The sequence below is a fragment of the Thalassophryne amazonica genome, chromosome 17 (assembly GCF_902500255.1).
Source record: "Thalassophryne amazonica chromosome 17, fThaAma1.1, whole genome shotgun sequence".
In the NCBI taxonomy this organism is placed as follows: domain Eukaryota; kingdom Metazoa; phylum Chordata; class Actinopteri; order Batrachoidiformes; family Batrachoididae; genus Thalassophryne; species Thalassophryne amazonica.
This window is the reverse complement of record NC_047119.1, coordinates 50,325,107-50,352,807: the sequence shown is the minus strand read 5'-3', so window position 1 is coordinate 50,352,807 and position 27,701 is coordinate 50,325,107. Positions and strand designations below refer to the sequence as shown.

The 27,701-nt window shown below is 42.5% G+C and overlaps 1 protein-coding gene across 3 annotated transcripts in view; it reads left to right on the top strand.

The window, feature by feature from the left end:
• Nucleotides 1–27,701, top strand: part of whrna (whirlin a) — a 397,537-nt gene that overhangs the window by 364,472 nt on the left and 5,364 nt on the right. For all 3 annotated transcript variants that reach the window (XM_034191661.1, XM_034191660.1, XM_034191659.1), the window contains 3 exons: nucleotides 18,357–18,936; nucleotides 19,123–19,289; nucleotides 21,372–21,494. In XM_034191661.1, the coding sequence (XP_034047552.1) occupies nucleotides 18,357–18,936; nucleotides 19,123–19,289; nucleotides 21,372–21,494 (870 nt within the window). The remainder of the gene's footprint in view (nucleotides 1–18,356; nucleotides 18,937–19,122; nucleotides 19,290–21,371; nucleotides 21,495–27,701) is intronic.

Sequence of the window (27,701 nt, the reverse complement as noted above, 5' to 3'; positions counted from 1 at the left end):
GGCATGCATTAACCCAGAGTGGACACGTGCTTCGGTTTGTTCGCGCTGTGTTCACATCGCCTGCACATGAATGGCTGCAAGCCACATACATATCAACAATCAACGGTTCCTTTGTGGGGGGGGGGGGGGGCAGTGGAGTTGAACATTATTATACGTGCACATGCAGATACCGGCAGGCTTTACGCCGTGACAGATCATCTCGAGGTCCCTCATATGTGACTCAAATCATTTCAGATGCTGTTTTGTCGCCATCAGAATATGTAAATTGTGGTTAGATGGTCCTCATACTGCTCATGGACCTCCGTTGGATAGGTGTCCCATCTCACTTGGAGGATTATGAACACGTGCTGCACACTCGGGCCCACTGGCCGATTTTGACGAACTGTGTGGACTTCCACAGATGGCTGTCAGAACGTTGTGGATCTGAAATCAGACACTTTTCAGATATGCGCCGATTCATAACTGACGCCACTCTGCGTGATTCCGGCTATGTGTGACAGGGGTATTAGAATTCAGATACTATCAGCTGCAGAAAACACCTACAAATACAGTACCAGTCAAAGGTTTGGACACACTTTCCCTTTCAATTGAATAGTACCTTTGACTGTTTTTTTTTAGACACCTGCATCAATTCAGCAGGTAGTTACATAAAAAAAGAGAAAACTCTTGCATATTGCGAAAATATCTGACAAATATAACCTGCAGCAAATTCAAGAATTTATTTCAGTGATGGACTGTTGAGTGCAGCAAAAATAAAATCATAAAATGTTAAAATATACCTGGATTAAGAGTCAAATCGTCAATTAAATAAAAAACGTACTCTGCTCCACTGACCTAGACATAAACAGAGCAGCACGATGTACGGAAGTAAAGTTTTTTGGGATTATTTGAGCACTCACAGACCATTTTTCAAATTTTGTGCCATCTGCATATGCTTTGACAATTCTGACTGGTTCATTTGTATCACATTGGTCATTTCCTGGAGAGAAAATGTTAAGCTAAACCAATGGATTGTGAATCAGTTGTCCTGAAAGTTATGCAATTAAAAAAAAAAAAAAAAAACTCTTTACTATTCTGTAGTGGTAAAATGACCTTAGCTGTAATAAAAGTCTAAAAACTAAATTAAGGTGGGCGTGGTTGGAAAAAAAGGACAAAAACTGTTTTTTGTTGTTGTATATAAGAAAGAACACAACTTCACATAAAAGTTAATAATTCGAAGTTATCCTGTACAAACTATCAAAAGTAGTGTGCTGTTGTGATTATATGCTAACTGCTAATTAGCAAAGCCAGGGTTGCCAGCTCTCACGCATCTGGTGTGACACTCACGCTTTCAGCATCAATCTGACACTCTCACGCACAAGCAAGAAATGTCACGCCAAAATAAAAATTGCTCTTTAATTTTATGTTGATGACTAGATTAGACTAGAGCAGACCACAGCACATTTTTTCTTCATGAAAGGAGAGGATTTTAAGGTGCACACGCAAAACAGCTGTTAACATCCTCTGACAACGTTCTGACTGCAGTATTCTCTGATCGTTGATTCATTGAAAACCTTGCAGATGATACATCAGCTGTGTGTGAAGAGTTTAGGTAGAATTCAAGCATAGCTTTGAAACTTGTTTCTGTCTTTTTTGACTACAGACTTCAACAAGTTGCAAACTAGGTAATTTAAAGGACGTGTCATATGTTAATGTCCTGGTTAACAAGTATTCAAGATTTTATGTCTATCCATGTACATGCGCTAAAAAAAGTGCTCACTGATGGATTTTATAGCTAAATTATTATTGACGGAGAAACTGAAGCATTTTGAACCACTGAATTAATATGAAGCAATTGTGTTGAAATGGTTCAGTGTTTAGAAGCATTTGATACACTTAAGTATGGCGACATCTGCTGGCCAATCTTTAACATAGCACTTGCATGGAACAATTAAATGGCACTGTTATGTATGTTAAATAAAAAAGGTTCTATATGCATCTTGAAATTTTTGACTATATTCTCATTTAAAGACATTACCAAAATACTTGTTATAATGTGATTGTGCCATCATAAAATACGAGGGCTGTCCATAAAGTATAAGTCCTTTTTATTTTTTTCAAAAACTATATGGATTTCATTCATATGTTTTTACGTCAGACATGCTTGAACCCTCGTGTGCATGCATGAGTTTTTCCACGCCTGTCAGTGACGTCATTCGCCTGTGAGCACGCCTTGTGGGAGGAGTCGTCCAGCCCCTCGTCGGAATTCCTTTGTCTAAGAAGTTGCTGAGAGACTGGCGCTTTGTTTGATCAAAATTTTTCTAAACCTGTGAGACACATCGAAGTGGACACGGTTCGAAAAATTAAGCTGGTTTTTGGTGAAAATTTTAACGGCTGATGAGAGATTTTGAGGTGATATTGTCACTTTAAGGACTTCCCACGGAGCGAGACGTCGTGCAGCGCTCTCAGGCGCCGTCGTCAGCCTGTTTCAAGCTGAAAACCTCCACATTTCAGGCTCTATTGATCCAGGACGTCGTGAGAGAACAGAGAAGTTTCAGAAGAAGTCAGTTTCAGCATTTTATCCGGATATTCCACTGTTAAAGGAGATTTTTTTAATGAAAGACGTGCGGACGGATTGCAGCGTCGGCTCGCAGCCGCTGCGACGCTCTGCCACAGGAAAAACACCTCTGTTGGAAGCCTTAAGGACAAGTTGGAACATGTCCAGCTGTTAAACAATTTCATATACTCACTCCACTGAAAGCCATCAAAAGCCGCCTGGATTTTACAAATGGTTATCAACACGGAGGTGTTTTTCCTGTGCCGCCGCATCGCGCCGGCTGCAAAAATTAGGGTTAGCAAAACGTTTCTGTGCACGCTATGTGCGTACAATCTCACTCCCCAAAGTCCCAAAGTTAGCAACCCTGCAAAGCTAGCTTTTTCATTAGTGCATTAGCTTTTCAGATAACTTAAAACCCACAAGTAGTCCAACTAAGTTTAAGTTTACTAACATATTTGTACTATTTAACGGTTGGCAAAGCTACGTTTTCAGTGCATTAGGTTTTCAGGTAACTTTTAATAACATGAGTGGACCAGTTAACCTTTGCTAAATAGTTCCGTCCTCAACTATATCTGAAACACTGAATCCTGTAGAGTTTGGACGGACACAACCCACAAATTGGGACACAGCAACAATTAACTTTTCAGTTAGCGGGTTAGCAGTTATTGAAGCTAGGTGTGCACAACTGCTACAAACCACAGTTTAAGCTAAGGATTTGCTGCATGTTGAAATAAATGTGTTAATCAACCATGGTGATGGTTTCATGAATGTTTGAGTCTTAGTATTTATCACGTTTGGTATAATTTGTAACTGTGTTGCGCATATTTTCCAGAGTGTACATCACACCTGGTTAAAACAAATGCCTCTTGAAGATCAAAAACCCTTATATAAGTCCTACCAGAGTATAAGTCACACCCTTTTTTCTGTATTCTCAGCTTTTTAATTAAATATTTTTGTTCATTGTTGAATGTACTTTTATTTTTGGCATTTACTCTCTTATTAGAGTTTATCTTGTTTAGTGCTTTGATTCTTGGGAAACTCTGATATAAATAGTCATTGTAGTTAGTCTTTTTAGCAACAAATGTGCAACGTTGCAGCGGAGGTATAAGTCGTAGTGTCTCCCAAACTAAACTAAAAAGCGACTTGTACCTCTGAAAATACAAAATTAAAACCAGACAGGCTTTGATCGCAAGAATGTACCACAAAACGTACAGAACATGACAGTTTCCTTAGGGACGTCTCCTCTGGTCCCGCCTACTTGTCACAAAGTTATTTTTTTCTTTTCCTTATCTCACTTTGCTCACTGCATTATGTCTCTGAAATTTTGCCTGTATTGCTGTAAACAGATTTTCTCTTCACATTCTAATTTCGTAGTCCATAAGAAGGATTTCTGCTCTTCAGTCTCTAAGTTGCTCTTTAAGACTCGTTACTGGAGCAGATCATTTGAGGTTGGCCTCTTTGCAAAAAAAAAAAGTCTCATCAAACGGAATCTTCTCAAAACTCTGTTTTCATGTGATGCGGATTTATTTCTGCCAGACGACAGCTTTGTTGTGTTGTTTACTCTGTAGTGTTGACTGAGCTTCTCCACCTCTTGTTTTTTTGAATTAGTTTAGATATGCTGCAACAAATCTGCACAACCTGAGTGCAATCACTTATACAAGAATATTGTTGCACCAGTAAACACACAGAGTGGCACATAAACACGTGCGTGCACAGAATAGTGTGTGAGCTGCAGTGGAGATAAGCTGTTAACTCCTCAAATGGATCAGGTGGATTTCTCAGGCTTTTCTGCAGGCTGGTCTGAGATGTAACGTTTATGTGGGTGGTGTTGTGTGGGTTTTTGTTTTTTCTCTTTTTTGTACCCGCGGGGGACTGCTAGCACTGGAATGTGAAGCGGATTAGAGAGCTGGGTGGTGTTTGGAAGGATTAAAGCACAGGTTTCCTGCAGCACACGCTAAGCCCAGGTACCGTATGTGGTTTAGTGCAAACTGATATGCACACGTACACAGCAACAATGACACAATGACACCAGACACACAAACTCATCCCATCTTAAGAAGAAAATACGTCAAACAGCGTTGCTGGTGAAGACTTTCCATTCGCATTCATCACAAATTTATTTAGAGTGACCAGACGTCCTCTTTTTCCCGGACATATCCTACTTTTGAGACCTAAAAAAATGTCCGGGGGAATTTCAAAATTTTTCAAAATTTTGTTCAACTGCCTCAAACATAATACAGTGGTCCCTCACATAAACGCGGTTCACCTTTCGCGGCCCTCGCAGTTTCGCGTGATTTTTTTAGTCCAATTTTGCTGCTTTTTTTTTTTTTTTACAGTGCATTGTGTTTCTGCGTCCTCATCAAGCAGCCGGTTGCAGCACCGCGCAGGGAGAGCACGCGCATTGTGTTCTGCGTGTGTCTGTTTATTAGTGCCATGATAGCGCCATGATAACGCCATGTTGGCGCACGTTAGGCATGAGATTGGTCCAAACCTCCAGCTGTCCCCACACCTGGTCCCTTCAAAGTGTGGGTTTCAATTCACAGATTCACAGCAGCATTTAAAGATGTCCCTTCTTTTTTTAAACGCAGTCCAAAAATAGACACTTCATCACAGCTCCGCAGTTGTGCGTTGTGACCAGGCCGCTGTCCACCTGTGCACCAGACCAGCTAGACCCGAACCACGGGTTCCTGGAGAGCCGTCTCTGTGCTCTTCTAAGTGGCTTCCTTTCCGTCCGTGGCTTGCTGGCTTTATTTTTCCCTGGCTTTAAACACAGTCATTTTTACAACGTGATTCCACTTTCAACTTTGTGTTCATCCATTTAATTCTGCAAAGCGCTCTTTTGCGTGCGGGTGCCGTTCTGCATACAGAATGAGGTGGCTGCTTTATTATATACACCTGTGGATCATTTTCTATATATATATCTATAGATATATATATATATCATATATATAATATATATTACTTTATTTCTTCCGCAGCTTACAAGTCACCATGATACAACTTTAACTTTGTGTATGTCTTCAAAATCGGTCTTTTGCGCGCTCTCCACCTGTGTTGCTCCACTGGAGTTATCTTCCATGGCTTTAAACACACATCCACTTTCACCCAAATTTTAACTTTGTGTTCATCCAGTATTGACTGAAAAATCCAAATCACTCTTTTGTGAGCTGGCGTTCTGCCTAAATGCTCGTTTGAAGCGTGATGATGAGTCACTGCCTCAGTGCGCACACACAGCGGAGCTCATGTGATCCATTAATTCCAGAAGTGATTAGAGGTGTTTTCAGCATCCAAGGTTTGACAGAAAATGATTAATCTGCTACAAAATAATTATTTTATATAGAGTCCAGCACACAGAGCAGGTGGAATTGTGTGCGCAAGAAGAGAGCCACTCCAAAAATAACCTCTCAGGTCCTGCCTCAGTGCGCACACACAGCGGAGCTCATGTGATCCATTAACAAGATATTAAATCAACATACTTTTTCATACAACAGACATCAACATACAGACATACTTTTACAGCTAGGAACTGTTTTATCAAGCTATAAAAAACATTAAAAATAATTACCTTAAGCTGTTCAAAATACATTCCACATGGAGCAGGAAAGAGGAAAATAGCATCCAGATGAAACAGTCCTCTGTGATTCCAGAAGTGATTAGAGGTGTTTTCAGCATCCAAGGTTTGACAGAAAATGATTAATCCGCTACAAAATAATTATTTTATATAGAGTCTAGCGCACAGAGCAGGTGGACTTGTGTGCGCAAGAGGAGGTGCCAGGCGCATGGATAATGGACTTTTAGCAGACTCGTAAGCACCACGTAAATGCCTCTAAGCCGTCGCAGTAACTCAAACACAAACTGTGCCACGCTGTTGTTGCTAAATTTTGAACTTCTTGAAATTAGCGCCACGCTCAGAGAGGAGCCTCGTTAACTGAAGATAATGCCTCTAAGAGCCACTCAGAGCCATGAACCTCCCACGATAGTTGAAGAAACCCTCTCGTAGCAAAGAAAACATGCTGCATGGCTCAGTGGGACCCAGGCCTGGGTCCCACCGAAATAATGAAGGATGAAGAAGGAGTCACGCATGGGTGTGTCACGATTATTCGAAGAATGACCCCACGTTTTCATCTATCACAATATCCACTATGAAGGTGCCATTATGTGGCCTCTCTGTACCCCGTATGTGCCACGTAGCAGCCTCTAGTGAGCCATGACCGACCTGTCATTACAGCCTCGACTGGTTCGCATCAGCCACACTAAGTCACTTAAGAATCTTCTCGCCCAGAAGAAAAAAGAGCGCCAACAACTACCCATAACTGTGTTTTTCACTCAGAAAAAGACACCTGCAGCGAGGAGTGACTCAGTGGAAAAAGGCGTGACAGCGCTGCGGCACCACGACGAAGAGGCGCGATCAGACAGAGGAACTGTGAAATACTGGTCAGTCACTATTAATCATTTCTTATGTGTCCAACCTCGTAGGTTGATCGTTAAAATTAAATTTGTTAGTTCTATTTGGGCCAATAAATGCAACTGTTATACAGACACCATGTCATTTGTGTCATAACATACACCGATACACCGATGAATCCCCCCCCCCCAAAAAAAGGTGTCCTCCTTTTCGGAAACCCAAATCTGGTCACCCTAATTTATTACACCCATGTGCAGTGGTAGCCAATGGTGGGCACAGTCCTGCTAATCCGCTAACCACAAAATAGCAAACCTAACTTTTTTGTTAGCGGATTAGCTTTTCAGCTACGTGGACCACTTAGCTTCCGCTAACTTTGGTTCCGCTGACTTTCGGTCCGCTAACATCATTTGCTGGCATAATAAGTGAAGCTTAACAGCCAAAAACATTTGTAAACCTTAAAATCATACAATCACGTTAGTTCCTGTCTCGCTGTGAGCTCAATCCTCCCCCAGCAGAAGGGGGTTGCAAAAAAAACAACTTTCATTTACTTTCCACATGCAACTACACAGACAGTGGGCAGGACACATGAAACGCAAAGCACTTTTCACTCATGGTTTAATTTCTAAACAAAACTAATTCCGGACAGTTTATCAACAATATTTTCACAATTTTCACACCATGAGTGAAAAGTGCTTTGTGTTTTATGTCTCCTGCCCACTGTCTGTGTTGCTGTATGTAGAAAGCAGTTTTGGGCACAGCTAACCAAAAGGTTAGCTTTGATAACCATTAATCAGATAACTGAAAAGTTATCTTTTCAGTCATCTATGGGGAGCTCAGAGTAGAGTCGCTGCTGCTTTGTGTTGAAAGGAGCCAGCTGAGGTGGTTCGGGCATCTGGTAGGGATGCCTCCTGGGCACCTCCCTAGGGAGGTGTTCCAGACACGTCCATCTGGGAGTAGACCCCGGGGAAGACCCAGGACTAGGTGGAGAGATGATATCTCTACACTGGTCTGGGAACGCCTCTGGATCCCTCAGTCAGAGGTGGTCAATGTGGCACGGGAAAGGGAAGTCTGGGGTCACCTGCTGGAGCTATTGGCCCCGCGACCCGAACCCGGAAAAGCGGTTGAAGATGAGTGAGTTATCTTTTATGATGATAAACGGATAAACTGCTAAAAAATTTAACTTTATTACAGATAACCGATAACTTTTAGTATTGATTCGGTCGTGGCCACATCAGATTACACTGTCGGCTTCTGATAAACCACTTTCACTTTAAGCGCCGCAGGGGCTGCTGGGTAAATTCAAGCCTCACAGACACACAAGGATGCACGAAAAATGAATGAATAAAAAATAAAACCCCAAACACGGTCATCATCTTTCAAAAGCAGTAAAACACAGTATTAGTATTCACCATCATTTACAAACTAAAAGCTGCTGCTTTTCTCACACACTTTGAACCCCGCGGCTTAAACAACCGAAATACGTCCATTAATGCATTGATTGGCAGAATAAAATACACGTAGTAAATATACATTCTTACCTGTTAGTTTCAGTGGGATTTATCTGAAAAAATAATTGTCCTGAGATTATCCAAAATGGTAAAAATAATAATAATAATTAAAAGTCAAGGTCACACACAAGGTCAAAATTTGGGCCCATTGATGTACAGGGGGGCAGTTACTGAGGACTTGCTTAGGGCCCAGTCACATGGCACATGGCGATAGCTGAATGAAGGAAAAAAGTAACAAATTGCCGAGAAAAAGTGGATGAATGAGCCTGTACTTCTCCCATCACTGAAAAGCCTACGAGTCCAGAGCACAAAAAAGAACAAAATAAAACCGTAACTAACAAAAGAAAAACTGAAGTGAACGGCAACCTTGATGCTTTAAACAAAATCAAAACAAAACATTCATGATCACGTGACTTGACAGTGGGTATCAGACCGAGCGCCAGCCTGTGAGCATTTCTGAAGCCAGTCTGTGCTCTCCACAGCACCTGCAGCTGCGAGATCTGATTGTCTTGACAACAGGTTTGTCTTCACAACAACATGTACGCACACGCATGTTCCAGCCAGAGATGGCTGCAACGTGCGTAGTGTAAATAGTTAAAGTAGTTGATGAAACGTTCTTACCGCTATTGTTTCTGTATGACAGCGTTGCTTTTCATCCCAAACATGGATAAGTCATGTTCAGCTCGTCGAATCTTTAGTTATTGATCCATTCAGATTTCGTCAGTGTTTGTGCAAGACGTCAGACTTGGGAGGTTGGACTAAGTTGGACAACAAGCAAAGAGAACGCTGACGGTACTATGCAAACGATGAGGAACCTTCAAGACGGAAAGCAAAATGGAATAAGGAATAATTGAGGTTGTCATCAGGATTCGTTCACATTTTTCAACAGTTTGAAAATTCTGATGAAGCGCCAGCTGCAAGAACAAAGCTGGATGACGGTTAAACGATGTCTCAAAGTCAGCGTAAGTCCAGATTTCTTGTTTCATTTTGGCTTCATTAGTCCTTCATTAGTGCCGTGTGACCGTGGCTTTAAAGAGAGGGTTTCTATTCCACACTAATATGAATTTGTATATCACCGTTCAACCTTGGGTGACTGTGATAGATCAATCCTTTAAAATGGTTGTTCCCAGGAATTTGTGCATGATATACTTATGTTTACCAGGTCCATCAGACTGGTGCTTAGCTCCAGGTCCTGTAGCATGAAGCAAATGAGAGTTTATGACTCCACCTGGATGAAACACAAGTCAGTGGTCTTGCCAGCCAAGGCTTGTCCCTGTTCCAGCCAGGTGGACTGAGACGAGAACACAAACAGATGCATCGGGCTTGGGGTTAGAACTGAGGGCTAACCTAATTTCAATTTTCTGAGCTGGCATTGACTGATGCCATCTAGTGCCATCAGTCCCTGTAAATACTGGACAATATGTGGTTGCTTTGCTGCAGCATTTGTCTTTTCTTGTCTCGGCTGTTCCCGTTAGGGGTTGCCACAGCAGATCAGTCGTTTCTATCTCATCCTGTCCTCTGTATCTTCCTCTGTCACACCAATCACCTGCATGTCCTCCCTCAGCACATCCATAAACCTCCTCTTTGGCCTCCCTCTTCTCCTCCTACCTGGTGGCTCCATCGTCAGCATCCTTCTCCCTATATACCCTACATCCCTCCTCTGCACATGTCCAAACCCACTCAATCTCACCTCTCTGAGTGTTTCCAAACTGTCCCACCTGAGCTGTCCCTCTGATATGTTCATTCCTAATCCTGTCCATCCTCATCACTCCCAAGAGAATCACAACATCTTCAGCTCGGCCACCTCTAGTTCTGCCTCCTGTGTTTGTGTTTGTGCCATGCAGGAGTGTCATGCAGCCTCGCAGTTTTATAAAATTACCAGTAGTTTTATGAGCATTGACTAATATGAAAAGGCTCTGGGAGAAAGATTTTGGAGAAGAAATTAAACAGGAGAGATAGTTGACTATTTTGGCAAAATGTGGTAAGTATGTAAAGGAAGCAGAAAGGAAATTCACTCAGTACAAAATACTTCATAGGTACCATCATACACCACTACGGTTACATAGAATGAAACTGATGCCTGATAATTTATGCTGGAAATGTTGGGTAGCACCCGGAACCTTTCCTCATTGTATTTGGGAATGCCCTGAAATTGGACTATTCTGGACTGAAATGTTGGACATTCTGAACAGATGGTATGGCTGTAGGATCCCTTTGAGTCCACGTCTTTGTTTCTTAGGGGATAAGTCTCAAATGATAAATTTGTCAAAGTCTACTTTTTCAGTTTTCATTATGACTGGTATCATAAGAGCTGGAAAGATCAGCTTGAGACACTGGAAAACAACCAATGTTCTGGATGTGGAAGAATGGCAACATCATATGTGTGTATGCTCAACAGGAAAGGGGGAATGGATGATGGGACTTCATTATGGAATACGAGGAGGTTTTATGTTTAGTTAATAGTAAAAAATGTTGTATTCCATGTCAATTTTGGTTTTCTATTATGTGCCTTTCTAAAAAATAAAATGTAAATTTTAAAAAATGGCAGTCATGGGTGGATGCTTGGTGTGTGTGTGAGAGGGGGTTCCACAACACGTGAATATGGTAAAACTCATTATTGGTAGTTTTTGATTCTCTCAATGCCAAACACACATAAAGACAAGGAGAAACAATTTGACAAGATGACCAATTTTTTTAAACTTTCTTATTTGACATGAAACGCAAATATATCATGACACTGACACCGCCCCGCAAATGAACTTCGCTGAGAACTCCACTGAAATTAAAGCAGAAGTGTGTCTATTTCTGTCACAAAAACTTTATAAGTGATTTGGCATCAGTTTAGCTGATTCCAGAGTGCCAACTTTGTCATTCACTTACTTTCACGTTTAATTTATTTGAATTTTTTTTCTGTCTTGCTAAGACATTTATGCTGTGAACTGTAATCACTGGCAACTCTTATCGGTCACCTAATAATGATTTTAGACTTCTTCTGTTTGACAACAGAAGAGATTACTTTCTTTTGCACAAACCACACTTCAGAGGAGGAAGCAGTCGTTTTCGTCTGGGCAGCTCCCACTGAGCTTCTCCCCAGTGTGAGATCTGCTGTGTTTGTGTGCAGATTAAAGTCTAATTTTTTACTGTAATTGTAAGGTGATTATAACCGTAACAGACTGCAGCTGCTGTGCTAGTTTGTGTCCGGATTACGTAATCCTGTCACACATAATCTGTTGCTCTGCACGTTGTGTGCGATCCTCAGACAGGAGCCTGATGATGCTCCTGAAGCACTGACTTCTAACCCACAAATCGGACCCAGCGCCACGAGGGGGCGTTTGGGGGTGACGCCCCCTCACGTCATCAACCTCGCCTCCTCGGATATGAGCGTTATCAAAAATAAAAATAAAAAGAAATACTGCAAAATATAGCGCCTCGCAGTTTCACGGATTTTTTTAGTCCAATTTTGCATGTTTTTTTTTTTGTTTTGTTTTGTTTTTTTACAGCGCATTGTGCTCTGCGTCCTCATCAAGCAGGCCGGTGTTCTGTCGAGATGACGGGACACCTGTTGCGGCACCGCAAAGGGAGAGTATGCGCATTGTGTTCTGCGAGTCTGTTTATAAGAATCGTCTCGCCCAGAAGAAAAACAAGCGCCAACAACTACCCATAACTATGTTCTTCACTCAGAAAAAGACACCTGCAGCGAGGTGTGAGTGGAAAAAGGCGCGACAGTGGCTCGGCGCCAGGACGAAGAGGCGCGATCAGAGGAACTGTGAAATACTGGTCAGTCACTAGTAATAATTTCTTGTGTGTCCCTAACCCCCGTAGTTTGATCGTTAAAATTAAATTCGTTAGTTTGAAAAGCCATCATAATTATTTATAGGAAAACGTTCTATTTTTATTTCTCAAACAAATGTTTGGGCCTGAAAACAGGTTGGTCTTATTTTTCTACTAAGGTTTGAACTTTGAGAGTGAAAAGTGAGAAAATGTTAATGCCTGTTTGAGAAAAGTGTGTAGTGTGTAGTGAGGGGTTTTACAGCCTTAAAATGTCTATAATAATTGTAAAAAATAACGCTGATTACTTCACGGATTTCGCCTATTGTGGGCTATTTTTAGAACGTAACTCCCGCGATAAATGAGGGACCACTGTATATCTACATGAAAGGTTTATGTGGGGTTAATCTACTGTCTCGTGTTGTCTCAGATCAGTTGTTGGTTTGGTTTTGTGGTATGCAGGAGATCACTTGACCGAGGGTCTATATGTTCAAATAATAATTAAAAAATACTGTCATCACTCTTTACTCACTCAGTCTCTTACAGCGGTGTAGCCTAAATACACAAGCTTTCTAGGAGCGCACCCAATTCATTACACACGCTCAGAGGCAGGTACCCTCCGATGCGCACTTTTTTTGTGTGTGTGTGTGGGGGGGGGGGGGTCGGGTCGCCCCCCGCCCCCCCCGTGATAAACTCATCGCCCCCTTAATATTTTTTTTCTGGCGCCGGGCCTGCCACAAATATCAAGCTGTTCCTGTCAGTGAAAAGAAACGTGACAAGCGTCTCGCTTCTGTCAGCTGCTGCAGTGTTTCTGGATGGAGGAAGTCTGTGGCCCTTAAGTGGTCCTCATGAGTCAAACGGCTAATTAAAGTGGAATGATGGAGCTTTTATTTTGCTTCAGTGTCGGAGTACAGCTGAAGTCACTGGCGTCGCTCACACATATTGGGTCAATTGCATTTTCTACACCGTCGTAGCAGAACTGATTCACCGAATCCTCTGAACTGACCTGAAGCTTCTCCTGTGCGTGTGGGTGTTTTTTTAGATGACATGACTGCAGTGTGCATGTGTGTGTGTTTCATTGTGTATTTTTTGTTTGTCCACTAGCCTTCAAGATGGCCAAGCAAGGAAAAACTGATTTTTTTTTCTTTCTTTTCCACCTTAAAGACGCGGAAGAGCCAAGTGATTTAATTTGGTCTTGACATTTGTTTTGGGGTAATCGTACATCTGTGGTCAATGTCTGTTCACTCTCTTCTTCATTTGGCTTTTTCTTTTGTCAACCTCCTTTAACTTCCCCTACCTGGTCCGCCGTCTCGCAGAACGTCAGTGTGGTGGAGAATAATGAAGAGGATCCTCCAGAGAGTCTGGACGTGTTGTTGCCTGACATTTCTCTGGTGAGCCTGGTGGGCAGCCACCGCCCGGACTTTGCTCCAGTAAACATGGATATGCCACAGGGGAGGAGTGAGGATGGAAGAAGGCAAAAAAAGAAGGGGGAAAAGCGTTGGGGACAAATGGAGGTACTTGTGATGTAGATTAATCTCCCGCTTAGGGGCAAGTCGTGCTTCCATTGGTGTCAATTTGTTTGGCAAATATTTCAGTGAGAGAGGTAAGACATTTGCTTGAAGAATACAGGTGGATATTTCTCACACAGTTAAATTTGGGTAACTTTGAACACGTAGGCCATTGAGGTGAACGAAGTAAACTGTGTCCATCAACTAGATACCTTTCTCATAATCAAAAGTTATAAAATCTTGCTGTACTGAGGTACAAATTGTTCCAAGAACAGACTACAATAGTTTGCTGTTAGTTTTAAGTCAAGAATGCATTGCACACCCTTTAAATAATTTGTCATTATTTTGTTATAGCAAAAGAGGCAGCTATCAAGGGTTTTACCATAACCCAGTCAGTGCCACACCAAGCTAAATGTCTGACAAGGGTCTAACCATAGTGATGGAAAACACGAACAAACAGAACAAGCAGCTGACATCGACATTCGCTAAACCAGCCAGTAACGAGGCGCTCTGGCTGCCATCTTGTTCAAGGAATTGAATGAGGTACACAATGGAAACAAAACAAAATTGTTTTCCATTCCAGGTTTTTTTTTTTTCTTTTTTTTTTCCATCTGTATGGGTCAAACTGCAGTCACGACACCCACTTTTTACATGGCATACCCACCTCACTGCACAATCACGCCCCCTAGTGTAATTTCCTTTGAGACTCACAGCACTAAAGTAAGTCCCTTCGGCTGCTCCCTTGTTTGCACTCGGGGTCGCCACAGCAAATCCAAGGTGGATCTGCATGTTGAATTGGCACAGGTTTTTACGCCAGATACCCTTCCTGAGACTCACAGCGCTAAAAAGCCATCAAGTGAATAAATAGAAATGTGTCCAAACCCTAACCTTAAACTGGAGCAGAGTTTTAGTTTTACTGGATGCTGCTTTGTGACGTGGGTGTGTCATGAAGGTGGAAACTCACATAGTGACTGTGATACTGCAGCTAGACCTATTTCAAATTCCTTGACTAATTTGCCATGTAGCTTCCTAGCTCAGAATTTTGTCCACTTTATTCTATTATGTGTCATTTGTAATGCCTAAAGATACAAATACTTTCCCTTTATCTATTTTATACTATTTTTTTCAGTACTTAAAAAATTGACTTAACTAACTAGCAAGTTTGCTAGCCTGTTTTGGTTGATTAGCATGTAGCTGCTTCAAGAATTTGTTTTTAGAAAAAAAATATTTTGCTAATGTGTTCATCATGTAACATCATGCTGCTGTCCACTTAGTGAGTTTTACTGCATTAATATTTAGACATTTATCTTTCTTGATTACCGCCAAACTATCAGTAGCTATGGCAGGTTCTGGCAAGATGTTGCTAAATTACCAACCTTCCAACATCACACTGCTGGAAGATATCGATAAAATTGTTTTGCCAGTGTCTAGGCAATTTTTTTTAATCGAGACGGTGAGAATTGTTTGCCCCTAATTTTATAATTAATATTAGAATCTTAGTTTCTCTGTGTCCTTTGTCTCAGTAAAGTAGCACCTAAGTCATTGATGCACCCCAATTAATCTAATTTTCTTGCTGCCTCTTTGTGTCTCCAACATTAAAATTAATATTGCACGACTAAAAAAGGAACCGTCAACACAGAGACATCTCATTAGTTTATGCTGAATAGCACCGAAAGATCAGGGAGTAACCTTTTATTCTGAGCAAATTAAATGCTACCTGCCAATCAAATCATCCCCTAATTGTTTTTAATTTCTCATTTAATTCTGAGTTGGGCTGTTTTTTGTTTTTGTTTTTTTTTCTCCCCCATGGCTCACTCCATACCCCTGTGATCCATTCACGTTTCAGCATTGTTCATTCCACTGTTCAGTTTGTTTTTGATCTTGCTCTCTCTCTCCTGGGAATGCAGGATACTGGAGGAATCAAACCAGCAAGCAAGAAGCGGCAGCATGTTCCACCCGGTTTTAAAGTGTTTGTCTTCAAGTGTACAATTTGTGTGATAGACTGTTTTTGTCAGGAAGGAGACACAACAGCAAGTTAACTACAAAGCACCTGAGTTGACATGGGGGGGGGGCAGCTTTATTTGTGTTTCTTCTGCACACCAGGAAATATTGGGATCTTCAGGAAGACGTGGATTTGAGAAATCGCCAACATTCCGAAAACAAAATCAGTATTAATGACAGGCTCGGTCACAGTTAGAGACAGACTTACAAATAGTCTTTATATCTGCACCAGGACCATGAACAAGTCAAGTCTTGGAGGAGGTTGATGTCATACTGTGATGGACTGAGGTAGCGTACGAGTAACAAACAAAATTTAGAAATCCATTTGTGGCCCTTTTTGTCTTTTACAAATCCTTTTCTCATTCATTAAATGCTTGGCAGCTGATGTCTGGCAAGTCCCTCAAAAAGTTTTGCACATGCTCAAAACTTTGAGCGGACATCAGACACAGAGCTTTTCTAGTGGTTGCACATTTGCTTACTATTTTATCCCGTACTTGTTAGCTTGCCAGTGGACTGCCAGTGGACATCAGATAGACGTTAAGGCCTTTTACACTTCCGTTATGCCATAAGTCCATAGCTATGCAATCACTTGGACACAGTCGTGAACCAAGGTGTTGATTGTGAAATTGGAAAAGTGAGGATGTGGAAATGAGTACCGTATTTTCCGGACTATGAGTTGCACCAGCCACTTTATCCATTATAAAGAAAAATAAACCATAAATAAGTCGCACTGGACTATAATTCGCATGGACATACAGGTATGTTAACTTAACATGAACAGGTCAGATGATAATATTGTGACGGCTACCATTTTCGGATGCATATTTCACCAGTCGCAACTTGTAATCTGCAGAGTATGATTTTCTTTTTGGTGGCATTTTTTCGGGCCTTCTCCGTTGTCTTAAGTTATCAGTAATGTTGAAATTTTTATTTTTCTATGGTAGTCAGAAGTCGCAGGAACAGTCACACAAGCCTTGAGTGCCCTCTCGTGAGCTACGTTTTACCTACGGATATGTTTGTATTTTGTGGACCACAATGCGAGCCGAACCATAACCCGCACCATCGCTGAACGGTTCTTTTCTAACATATTACCCGCTGTGGACCATAGTACACACCAGGTGTCAGCTGCCGATGTTCGTGCAGCACCTACCTGCGCAGCTCATGACCTCCCCGTGGTGTCGACACCAGCTCCTTCCAAGTGCAGATGCTAATCCTCCGCTGTCGCTCACCCAGTGCTCCCACGCAGCTCTCAGCATCAACTTAAACACTCTGCTCACACTGATTTCCAAGGGTTGAAGCTGTTTTGTTATTCCTCCTGGAATAACAGCAAGCACCGTGTTTGTCTGCTTCACACGCTGTTTCACAATCATTGTCTGGGTGAGGTGAGGAATACGCGTCCAATGTTCTGTTCTCTGATTGGTTATCGCGACCAGCGTGACCTATAGGGCGGCCGCCATACTACAGTGCCCATGATACATTGCATTTCCGTTTCTGGTGGCCATTTTAAAACATAGAGCGACTCTGTCACGTAAAATTGTCGCTCTGGAGTATAGGTCGCACCCCTGGCCAAAACATGTAAAAAAGTGCGACTTATAGTCCGAAAAATATGGTAGTTACAATTTGTGGGAGGTGCACATCAGGCTACAGAGTGGCACGGAGGTGGTATGTAATGACACAGAGGGCTCTGTGTGTGGCTACGGACGTGTGGATACAGCGTAGCTTAAAGAGGGCTAGTTTATCCTTATGTTATCTGTTCATCATGTGTTCACGTCCGGTGTAACAGAATAGCTTTGGAAATCTTTCCCCCTGCACCCCTGACAGGAAACATTCCTACAGGGCAGCACTGATTAACCAAACCTTGATAAGGCCCAGTCAGGATAGAGCAACCTTTAAACTTGATATTTCATGGATGTATCATGGTCCCAGATGAAGCAGTTTGATTGGTGAATGATATTGGTATTCTTTCTGTATGTATCTATAGCTATCTAAAATACTCGTAGTAATGTTTCCTATTCTGAAGTATCTTTAGATCCCCCTTCCAAATATACTCTACAAATATATGGACCTGATTGACAACCTGAAATATGTGATGTGATGTGATATCCAGGGGGGAAGATAAACTGTTACACCTGAAGCACTGTGCATCTGCATCCATTGGCTGTCCGCTCATTTCATCAGAGCCCCAAAATCCACTAGAGACTGACAGATTAGGCGATTTTTGCCCCTAACAAATAATTTCAATCCGTTACTAAGCATTTTGCTCAATCGTTCACAGTCTGACTACACCTGAAAATTCAAATAATAATCGACTGTTTCCGTATATATTGCGATATATTCTCCAGGCAAGTTTTAAGCCGCAATGTGTTCAGTGTTTTTCTTGAATACTTGCGTCGTCTTCTTTTGGTGCACGTAAGATGGAGAAGACAAAACAGGAGTTCATGACTCAAGAACTAAACCTGTGACATTCATGGCGGACTGGTGTGAGGTTACATCAGCAGTGCATCAGAAATGTGGACAAAACAGTTTTTTTTTTCAGGCAGAAATAACAAAGTAATCTGGAGCCCGGGTGCAACTTGCCTTTTACGTTCAAGCTCCAAGTCAGTGATAAATATGTCCTCTTCTCACTTTAGGATGATGTACAATCCACCACAGGCGAATCTCCTCCCTCTTTCAAACCTCCACCGCCACCAGGTGTGCAAAGACGACCCACTCGAAGAGACAAGCTCAACAAATGCCCCTCATCCGAGTCCTCTCACTCAGGCTTGTACTTCACAGCCCCGACCTCCCACGCCCACAAAGAGTCAGGTCATGCCGTTACCTCACCCTCACTGCCCCAGAAAAAAGAGCCTCGGAAGGACCCATCTCGGGACTACGCGGCCATCCGAAAAAGAGATCCTTCAGTTCCACGCAAGAAGGATCAGATATCAGCTTCTCAGCTGGCAGTCGTCGCTCAGCATAACATCGGCCCTTTTCCAAGGGTCCAGTCCCCCAGTAGAGCCACCAAACCTGTTGGTCTATCCCCTTCTCCTCCACCACCTCCTCCACTTCCTGCTCCTCCTCCACCTCTTCCTATGCATATTAAGCCAGCATCCATTTCCAAATCCTCTCTCGCTTCTCCTAGTTCCAGACAGGACTTTGTTACAGTGGAGGTTCACAGACCCAACGCAGAACCAGACGTGAATGAGGTGCGACCGCTGCCCCAAGCTCGAGGTGAGGAAAATACACGGGGCAATCCTCATTTCCAACCAGTGGTTGGCCAACTTGTTCCCTGAGAGTAACCACTTACATTAGATCTTATCATCTTACAGTATGTGATTTAATTCTGGTCTTCATTGTGTCGCAATATACAGCGAAATGCTCATGCTCTGATGTGATCTGTATCTGCACCTCCTCCAGGTGGCGCCCTGTCTCAGCTGTCAGACAGTGGTCAGACTTTAAGTGAGGACAGTGGTGTGGACATTGCTGAGTCAGGACACATCAGGAAAGACAGCTGTAAACTTTCTTCACACTTGCATCAGTCCAGTGACCCTCAGGGTGGTGGGGGGGACACCCACACCAAACCGGTGAGGGGGCAGATCACAACAGCTAAGCAGTCATGGATAGGCGTGTGATTAGTTCAAATTACAGGTCATCGCTGGATTTATATGTGTGTTTACATATGTGTTCTTATTTTTCTATCTTCATGAGGACCACTTTTAGATGTTGAGATAAGTAACGATACATTTATAACCTGTTTAACTCACTCATAGCTTACAAGGTTGATGAAAGGTCACAAAACATTTTTGGAAAGACAATTTGGGGTCTTAATTTTTTTTTTTTCAAAGTGCTGCTGGAGGGTTAAGACTTGGTTTCACAGTTCAAGTTTAGGCCTATTTATGGTTCTATTAGACATGGAATTAATAGAACTTTGAGAGTGAAACGGTGTGTCACAGCTACATTATATCAAATTATGGAAGATAAACATGATTATGTCCTAAAGTTCCTCAGAAGGATAGGAATATATATGTGTGTGTTCTATAATTACTGGTGAATAAAAGCTGCACATTTCTGATGATCCTCCTGCAGTCTTTTCTGGTCCTAATGTGGATTTTCTTCTCTCCTTCCTCAGTCTGTTTCTATTTAATTTTTCTTTTAAGTTGTCCATCTCATTCTCCATCATTATGTCACTCCCTGCAGTGTAGCATAATGAAAAGTTCTGGTTCTCACGGTTTTTGCGGAAAAGAAACACAACATTTTTGAGGAATTTATGCAATACAAACATTGCTAAAGAGACAGAAAAAAGGTGATAATTAGCTGTAAATTAGGTTCTGTCGTTGCTCGTCTGACAACAGCCTCTGAGCTCATCCTACACAAAGTACAAGCTAACCTTGTTAGCATATTGAAATCACACCCTTTGTCAATGATAATCTTCATCCCAATACCATCTGAAACTCTGTGTACTTTATTTCAGGTTTTGTTAAATCTGTTCAAGTGTCTACTTCTGTTCTGGTGTCATTTTCAGAAGGCAAAACATTTGGCTCCCAGCTATAGTTAGCATTCAAAATGTTGTTAGCATTCGGAGAATCACATTAAAACTCATGGGTTCTGTTGTAAAATGATACCAAACAGTATTTATCTTCAGTAGACATGCAGTAATAATGTTATCCCGTCTTTTTTCTCTCTCTCTGCATGCTCAAGAATGATAAATCCTCTTGTGTGTCTTCCCTGAATTTGTGTGTAGGGATAAATTGCAGTATGTGGCAGAGTTCCCAACACCAGTTAATGTGCTAATCATTTATTTAGCGAGATGCAGCTTCAATAATTGGTATGTTGCATGCAAGAGAAGAACATAACGGCACCAAAAGAGCAGAGACAGTTCTGGAACAAATCAAACTCAATCTGCAAATCAACTACAAATTGAGAAAACCAATTCTAAATTAATAACTGGCATGCCATTGTATAGTGTCAACTTTATACTGAATCTACATGTGATAGTCAGTTTTCCCAGGATTGACTAATACGTAAGACACTTACAATAGTAACCATTTACCAGGAGTTCAAGCATTCAGTTTCTCAGATGAAAAATGAAAAAACTCAATTCAGTACAATTAAGTTCAGGTAATTTTTATGGCGCACCAGCTCACAACGAAGTACCCCCCTCACCCAAAAAAAAAAAAGCTATGAAATAGGCTTTTGTACTCTTCAGAGCGAGTAAACCATGAGCAAATACATTAGTAATAGTCTGTGGAATGCACGTAAAAACCCATTAGTTTCAGTGTTTATCTTGCAAACCAATTTGTATTGCAATTAAACACAATATGGGAGAATTGTTGACAAGCTGTCTGGGAATCGTGTAACGGTTTGCAATTTAGGCAAGCAAAATGTACTAAAATGGTGTTTTACTCCATTGTTGCTAAATATGTGATACTTTAGACGAGATCTATGTTTTAGCATCTGCCAACACGGAGGTATTGAAGTGCTGTAATATAGTTGTAGAGCGACTGAAAGAAATCTTGTTTGAGAAAATGCATTTCCCATGAAGGGAATGGGCAAAGTGGTAGCGACGAGTATTGAGTTTGGGCTTTATTTGTGCATCTATAAATAGTGACAGTAAAGCTTTTAGTGGTGCTTGTGCTATAATATGTTTTCTGTCTTTGTTATATCAGCCGGGGCTCCTGGAGTCCACCTCTACACTAGTGAGGGTGGTGAAGAGTGCCAGTACACTTGGTATTGCCATTGAAGGTGGAGCCAACACTCGCCAGCCTCTGCCACGTATAGTCACAATACAGGTGAGTCACATTGAAAACAATAATACAGCGTCATATTAAATCGCCTCCATATTAATCAGGTACTTTATAGGGAATGTTTGCCTCATGTGGTCAGATGCCTTTTTGATATTTATAGTGTGCTTGTTGCTTTTCCTGTTTGTTTGTTTGTTTGTTTGTTTGTTTTAGTAATGATGGCACAATCTTGATCACCAGCTCAGCATCAATTTGTTTGTTGGATTTTTGGGATGATTCAAAATCTAAGGAACCCATTTTAACACACTTGGTGTGACAGGGTGGTGTGACTTGGAACAAGTAGTAGTAGTACTACTACTAGTAGTAGTAGTAGTAAGTAGTAGTAGAAGAATGCATGGTAGAACTGTTACCCACTTCTGGGCTCTGAGACCTGTTGGTGCTGCTGTTCATCTCCAGATTCCATAGCATGAAGCGGATGAGAGTCTATTTTTTCTTTAAAAAAAATTACATTTACAGCATGACTGTATTAAGAAAAAAAATATGCAGATTCATGATAAATTCCTGGACCACAGAAAATTGGGAGTGAGGATTTAACCGTCAGAGCTGTGAACACCTTTTTCCAAAGTCCACTTCTCTTCTTTCAAATCTGTCTCTGGCTGCCACTCCAACGAGGCAGTGATTGAAATGAGAAAAGGCTGCTGATTGCTAACTGAGGGTTTGAAATCAGTGCGCTGGAAAAGCAGCCTGTCATGTTTTTGCCCTGATCGGGGCTTTGATCCTATTTTTTTCCCCTTTCTTTTTTCCACCATCTGCTCCTGCTTTGAGTTATTAGTTGTTTATTTTCATAATGGGATTATTCGATGTTCTGTTTTTCTTTGCCACCTTGTTTCTTTGTAACTTTGTATGCTTCAGCCATGGTTCAGTTCCGTTCTTGTTTTGTTCAGTCAGTCTGTGTTTTCATTGTTTATCATTTAGTTATCATCTGCTTATTTTTGCTGTTCACGTTTGTTATCTGTAGTACCTTAAAGTGTCCCTGCCACGCCATGACGTTTTTATATATTCTTGAAGAATTAAAAAAAAAGCTTTTTCCACATGTTGTCTTTGTTTTGTTTTTTTTACCATAAAATTGCACTAAACAAAGATTTAGACGTTTCGTTACTCATCTGAGGATTTGAATTTACCGCCTCCGAGTTGACCTACCTTTTCGCTGCGACAGATGACGTCATTCGAGTAAATGTGTCGCAGCACCCCTCTCTTTACCAATACGGCAGACACGGACAGCGAAGGCATAGTGCGCGATTATATCGAAGATTTAAGTGACATATCGATTGCTTTTGAAGAAGATGAGGAAGTTTCTGATGAAGATATTAACGGTGTAAATAATGAGCGGCTCCAAACCGTGTATGTTCCAGCCGAACGCGACAGAAAGAGGATGAAGCGCAGCTGACAGCAGCAGCGCTGTGGAAGACGACACAGAATGATTTGTTCACTCACAACCTCTTCTTATAAACGATCATTTATGCTAAATGGAGACTTTCCTGTCTAAAATACACATACAGAACATCTGTAATCATAAACTGTATCACATCTAATCTACGTGGTCTGTTAGAAAAGTATCGTACCTTTTTATTTTTTGCAAAAACCATATGGATTTGAATCACGTGTGATTGCATCAGCCAAGCTTGAACCTTCGTGCGCATGCGTGAGTTTTTTTCACGCCTGTCGGTTGCGTCATTCGCCTGTGATCACGCCTTGTGGGAGGAGTGCTCCACCCCCCTCGTTGGGTTTTTTTTTTTGTGAGGAAAATGGCTGAATGCTTGGAGCAGCGCTATTGCATCAAATTCTGTCAGAAACCTGGCGACAGCCACATGGAAACGATTCGGAAAATACAGACGGCTTTCGGAGATGAAGCTATGAGCACCACACGGATTAAGGAGTGGTACAACCGGTTTAAAGACGGCCGCGTAATGGTGGAGAGCGAGCCGCGCTCCGGTCGGCCTTCAACATGCCGAAATGACGAGATCATTTCCAAAGTGCACGCTGTGGTTATGCGAAACCGTCGTGTGACTGTCCGAGAAATTGCGGAAGAGGTGGGCATTAGTAATTTTTCGGCACATTCCATCATGACAGAAGATTTGGGCATGAAACGAGTGGCGACGAAATTTGTGCCAAAGTTGCAGATGCCGGAGCAAAAGCAACATTGTGTTGAAGTCTCACAGGACATGCTGGGCTCCATACAAACTGATCCCAGCTTTATGGACACCATAATCACCGGTGATGAGTCCTGGGTGTACGGGTACGACCCGGAAACCAAATTCCAGTCGTCACAATGGTAGCATTCCATGTCACCATGACCGAAGAAGGCGCGCCAAGTGCGCAGCAACGTGAAGGTAATGCTGACTGTTTGTTTTTTTTACTCCCGTGGTGTGGTACACCACGAGTACGCACCACAGGGTCAAACAATAACAAAGGAGTATTACAGGGATGTCCTCCGTCGTCTATGTGATGGTGTGCGGTGCAAGAGACGGGAGTTGTGGGCCACAGGAACTTGGCGCATCCATCATGACAATGCTCCAGTTCATTCCTCTGACTTAATTCAGACTTATTTGACGAAAAACCAGACTCCGGTGGTTCAACAGGCGCCTTACTCTCCTGACATGGCCCCTTGCGACTTCTGGCTGTTCCCAAAACTTAAAAAACCATTAAAAGGAACGCGATTTCAGACAAGAGAGGACATTATGGCTGCAATGACGGCGAAGATGCACTCCATTCCAAAAGAGGCTTTCTTGGAATGCTTCCAACAGTGGCGACACCGCTGGGAGACGTGTGTGGAGTCCCAAGGAGACTACTTCGAGGGTGATTAGGTTTTCAGCGCTCCAGGTAAGCCAGTTTTTTTTTCCCAGCCAAAGGTCCGATACTTTTCTAACAGACCTCGTACTTTGAATGAACAGAAGTCTGAACAAAAAAACAGGCTGTTCAGTTTACATGCATATGTATATTTGGAAAACACAAAATGTCAATGTTCTGTTTTTTTTTTTTTTTCAGGTGCTCATGTGAACACAGTCAGCCGATGCCACTGTTTTACTTATAGTTTATTTCTCAGTCTGTTCCAGTTTAGTTTTGTCTTAGTGTTTAATTCCTATTATTTTCTGATCAGTTTTTATGTAGTTTTTCTTCTGTGTTTCTCTTCTGGTTTGCTTTTCTGTTCTGTTCTAGTTTGTATTGATCATTAGTTGTCATGTTAGTAATTCTCTTCACTGCTCACTTACACCTGCCTGTCATCCTGTCTTTGTCTGCACTCATCTCAGTCCTCATGTATTCACGACCAGTTTCATTGTCATCACAGTCTCCCTCTGATCATTGCACTCTCTTGTCCTGCACCTGCACTTCCTCATCACTACTGGCCATGCCCCATTTGTCTCTCATCTCTTTGCCCACTTGTCACTGCTTTTTCTTGCATCTCTTTTCCCCTCTTAGAGTCACCTGACCACTCTGCTCTGTGTACGGATCCTGCTTTTCTGCCTCAGCTCTGATGACCCTGGTTGCCTGTGTACTGACCCTGCTTGTTTTTGACCACGTCCTCTGTCTTGTCCCTGCCTGTTACTTTTGCTCCACGGGCTGCCTTCCTGTTTACCAAACGCTTGCCTGTATTAAAGACCATCCTTTTACTCATACGTCCAATTTGAGAGCCTGCATTTGTGTCCAGCCTCTGTCTGTGCCTCGCCTTCGCTCAGCCTGACACAGCCTGCAGGAAGGAAGGGATGCAGCAATATGAGGTGGAAGAGTAGAAATAACCCCCAAGGAAGTGATCGAACAGGCAGAAAGAATCTTTAATCCAATTTATGAGCCTCAGTTGATCAAGTTCAAAATCGGTTTAAAATCTTTAGGCAAGTACATAGAAATTTCAATGTGGTTTAATTTACGCCCAGCTCATCTTTATTTTTCAACAAATGCATGTTACGCGACAACGGCGCTACATCCGTGAACAATAACACGACCCCGCCCTGATTAAGAAACATGAATAACACCAGAGCCTCGCAGTCACTGTCTGCACGATGGAGAGTTGAGGTTTTATGGTGTAAAACCCAGTTTTAAAAATGTTCTGCCATCCAGGGAAAAGCTAATTCAAAAGTTATTAGGCCCTTGAGCAAGGCACAAAATACCTGCTGATCCTTTGTGCTTCTCCCACACAGAATGACAGATTTACTTTGAAGTAGAAAAGGCAGAAAAGAAAAAAGGTGTTATTTAGTGTCTGGTTTTCTGACAGACTTGGGTTTTATCCGGGGGACAGATGATAGCATCACGTTCTGCGCTACAGCGTGTTTCTGCAGCGGTGTGAAAATATAGCTGTCTGTGTTTTCTATCTCGCCTCTGCTCATCTTAATCACAGCTGTTAATGATGAAGTACAGATGAGTAATCGGAGGTCTTGCCAGCCAGTATCAGTCCCGATCGGCCTCAGGAAGCAGGAACCTTATCGCGGCCATCGTTATATCATGTCGACTGACTGCTGCCGTACCTCAGGGTAATTGTTACGGCTGGAGTAAACAACAGAGGTGATATTGCTGTCCTGATGTGGAAGCAGTGTTTGTATTGTACTCTCACATAATCAGGTCTGTTTCAGCAGTCAGTAGGATAAAGTGCATATATTAAAAAAAAGGGGAAAAAAAACGAACTGTGGTTTTGTGATGTCTGATCTGTGGGTTCAGGTTGCAGAGGTTTAAATTAGAGGTTACTTAGATGTATCCCCCCACCACCTCCCGTGACTAGATGTTGCACGATTTACATAAAACAAATCAAGAAGGGAGGCCTTCTCGGCCACTCCTTCCCAAACCTTGGAAGTTTTTAACAGGTCTGTCATGTCTCTGTGTGGACACGCTAGATGTATGTGGATTACAGTCCCACCAGGTTCTTGGTCAGAGGCATTTTCTAAGCTCTAAACATTATTTTCAAACACATTCCTGGAAAGTTGCTGATGTTGCAAAATTTCAACAGTTGTACAGTAAGTTGTGAGAACTAATGTCTCTTTAAAATGACTCACATGCACTAAATATTTATACACGGAAATCTTGAAGGCTCTGGGTGTGGAGGGATTGTATTGGATGAGACGTGTCTTCAACATTGCATTGAGGTCTGGGACAGTGCCTAAGGAGTGGCAAACTGGGGTGGTGGTCCCCATATTAAAAAGGGGGACCAGAGAGTGTGTGCCAAATATATTGGCATCACACTACTCAGCCTCCCTGGTAAAGTCTACTACAGGGTGCTGGAAAGGAAGGTTCGGCCAGTAGTCGAACCTATGGTTGAAGAGGAGCAATAAGGGTCCTGGGCGTGGAACAACCGACCAGCTCTTTACTCTCACAAGGATCCTGGAGGGTGCCTGGGAGTATGCCCACCCAGTCTACATGTGTTTTGTGGACTTGGAGAAGGCGTATGATCGTATACCCCGGGAGATACTGTGGGAGGTGCTGTGGGAGTATGGAGTGAGGGGGTCCTTTCTCAGGGCCATCCAATCTCTGTACTCACAAAGAGAGAGCTGTGTTCGGGTGCTCGGCAGTAAGTCAGACTCCTTTCCGGTGGAGGTTGGCCTCCGCCAGGGCTACGCCTTGTCACCAATCCTGTTTATGATATTCATGGACAGGATATTGAGGCATAGTCGGGGGGAGGAGGGTTTCCAATTTGGTGGGCTCAGGTTCTCATCACTGCTTTTTGCAGATGATGTGGTCCTGTTGGCTTCATCGGCCGGTGACCTCCAACACCCCCTGGATCGGTTCGCAGCTGAATGTGAAGCAGCTGGGATGAGGATCAGCACCTCTAAATATGAGGCCATGGTTCTCAGCAGGAACCCGATGGATTGCCTACTCTGGGTAGGGAATACGGCCTTGCCCCAAGTGAAGGAGTTGAAGTACTTCGGGGTCTTGTTCACGAGTGAGGGATGATGGCGCATGAGATTGGCCTGAGAGTTGGTGCAGTAGGGACGATATTGCATTCGCTCTACCGCACTGTTGTGACGAAAAGGGAGCTGACTCAAAAGGCGAAGCTCTCGATCTACTGGTCAGTCTTTGTTCGTACTCTCACCTATGGTCATGAGTGTTGGGTCATGACTGAAAGAACTAGATTGTGGGTACAAGCAGCCGAAATGGGCTTCCTTAGAGATAGGGTGAGACGTTCGGTCATCTGTGGGGAGCTTGGAGTAGACTCGTTGCTCCTTTGCATTGAAAGGAGCCAGCTGAGGTGATTCAGGCATCTGGTAATGATGC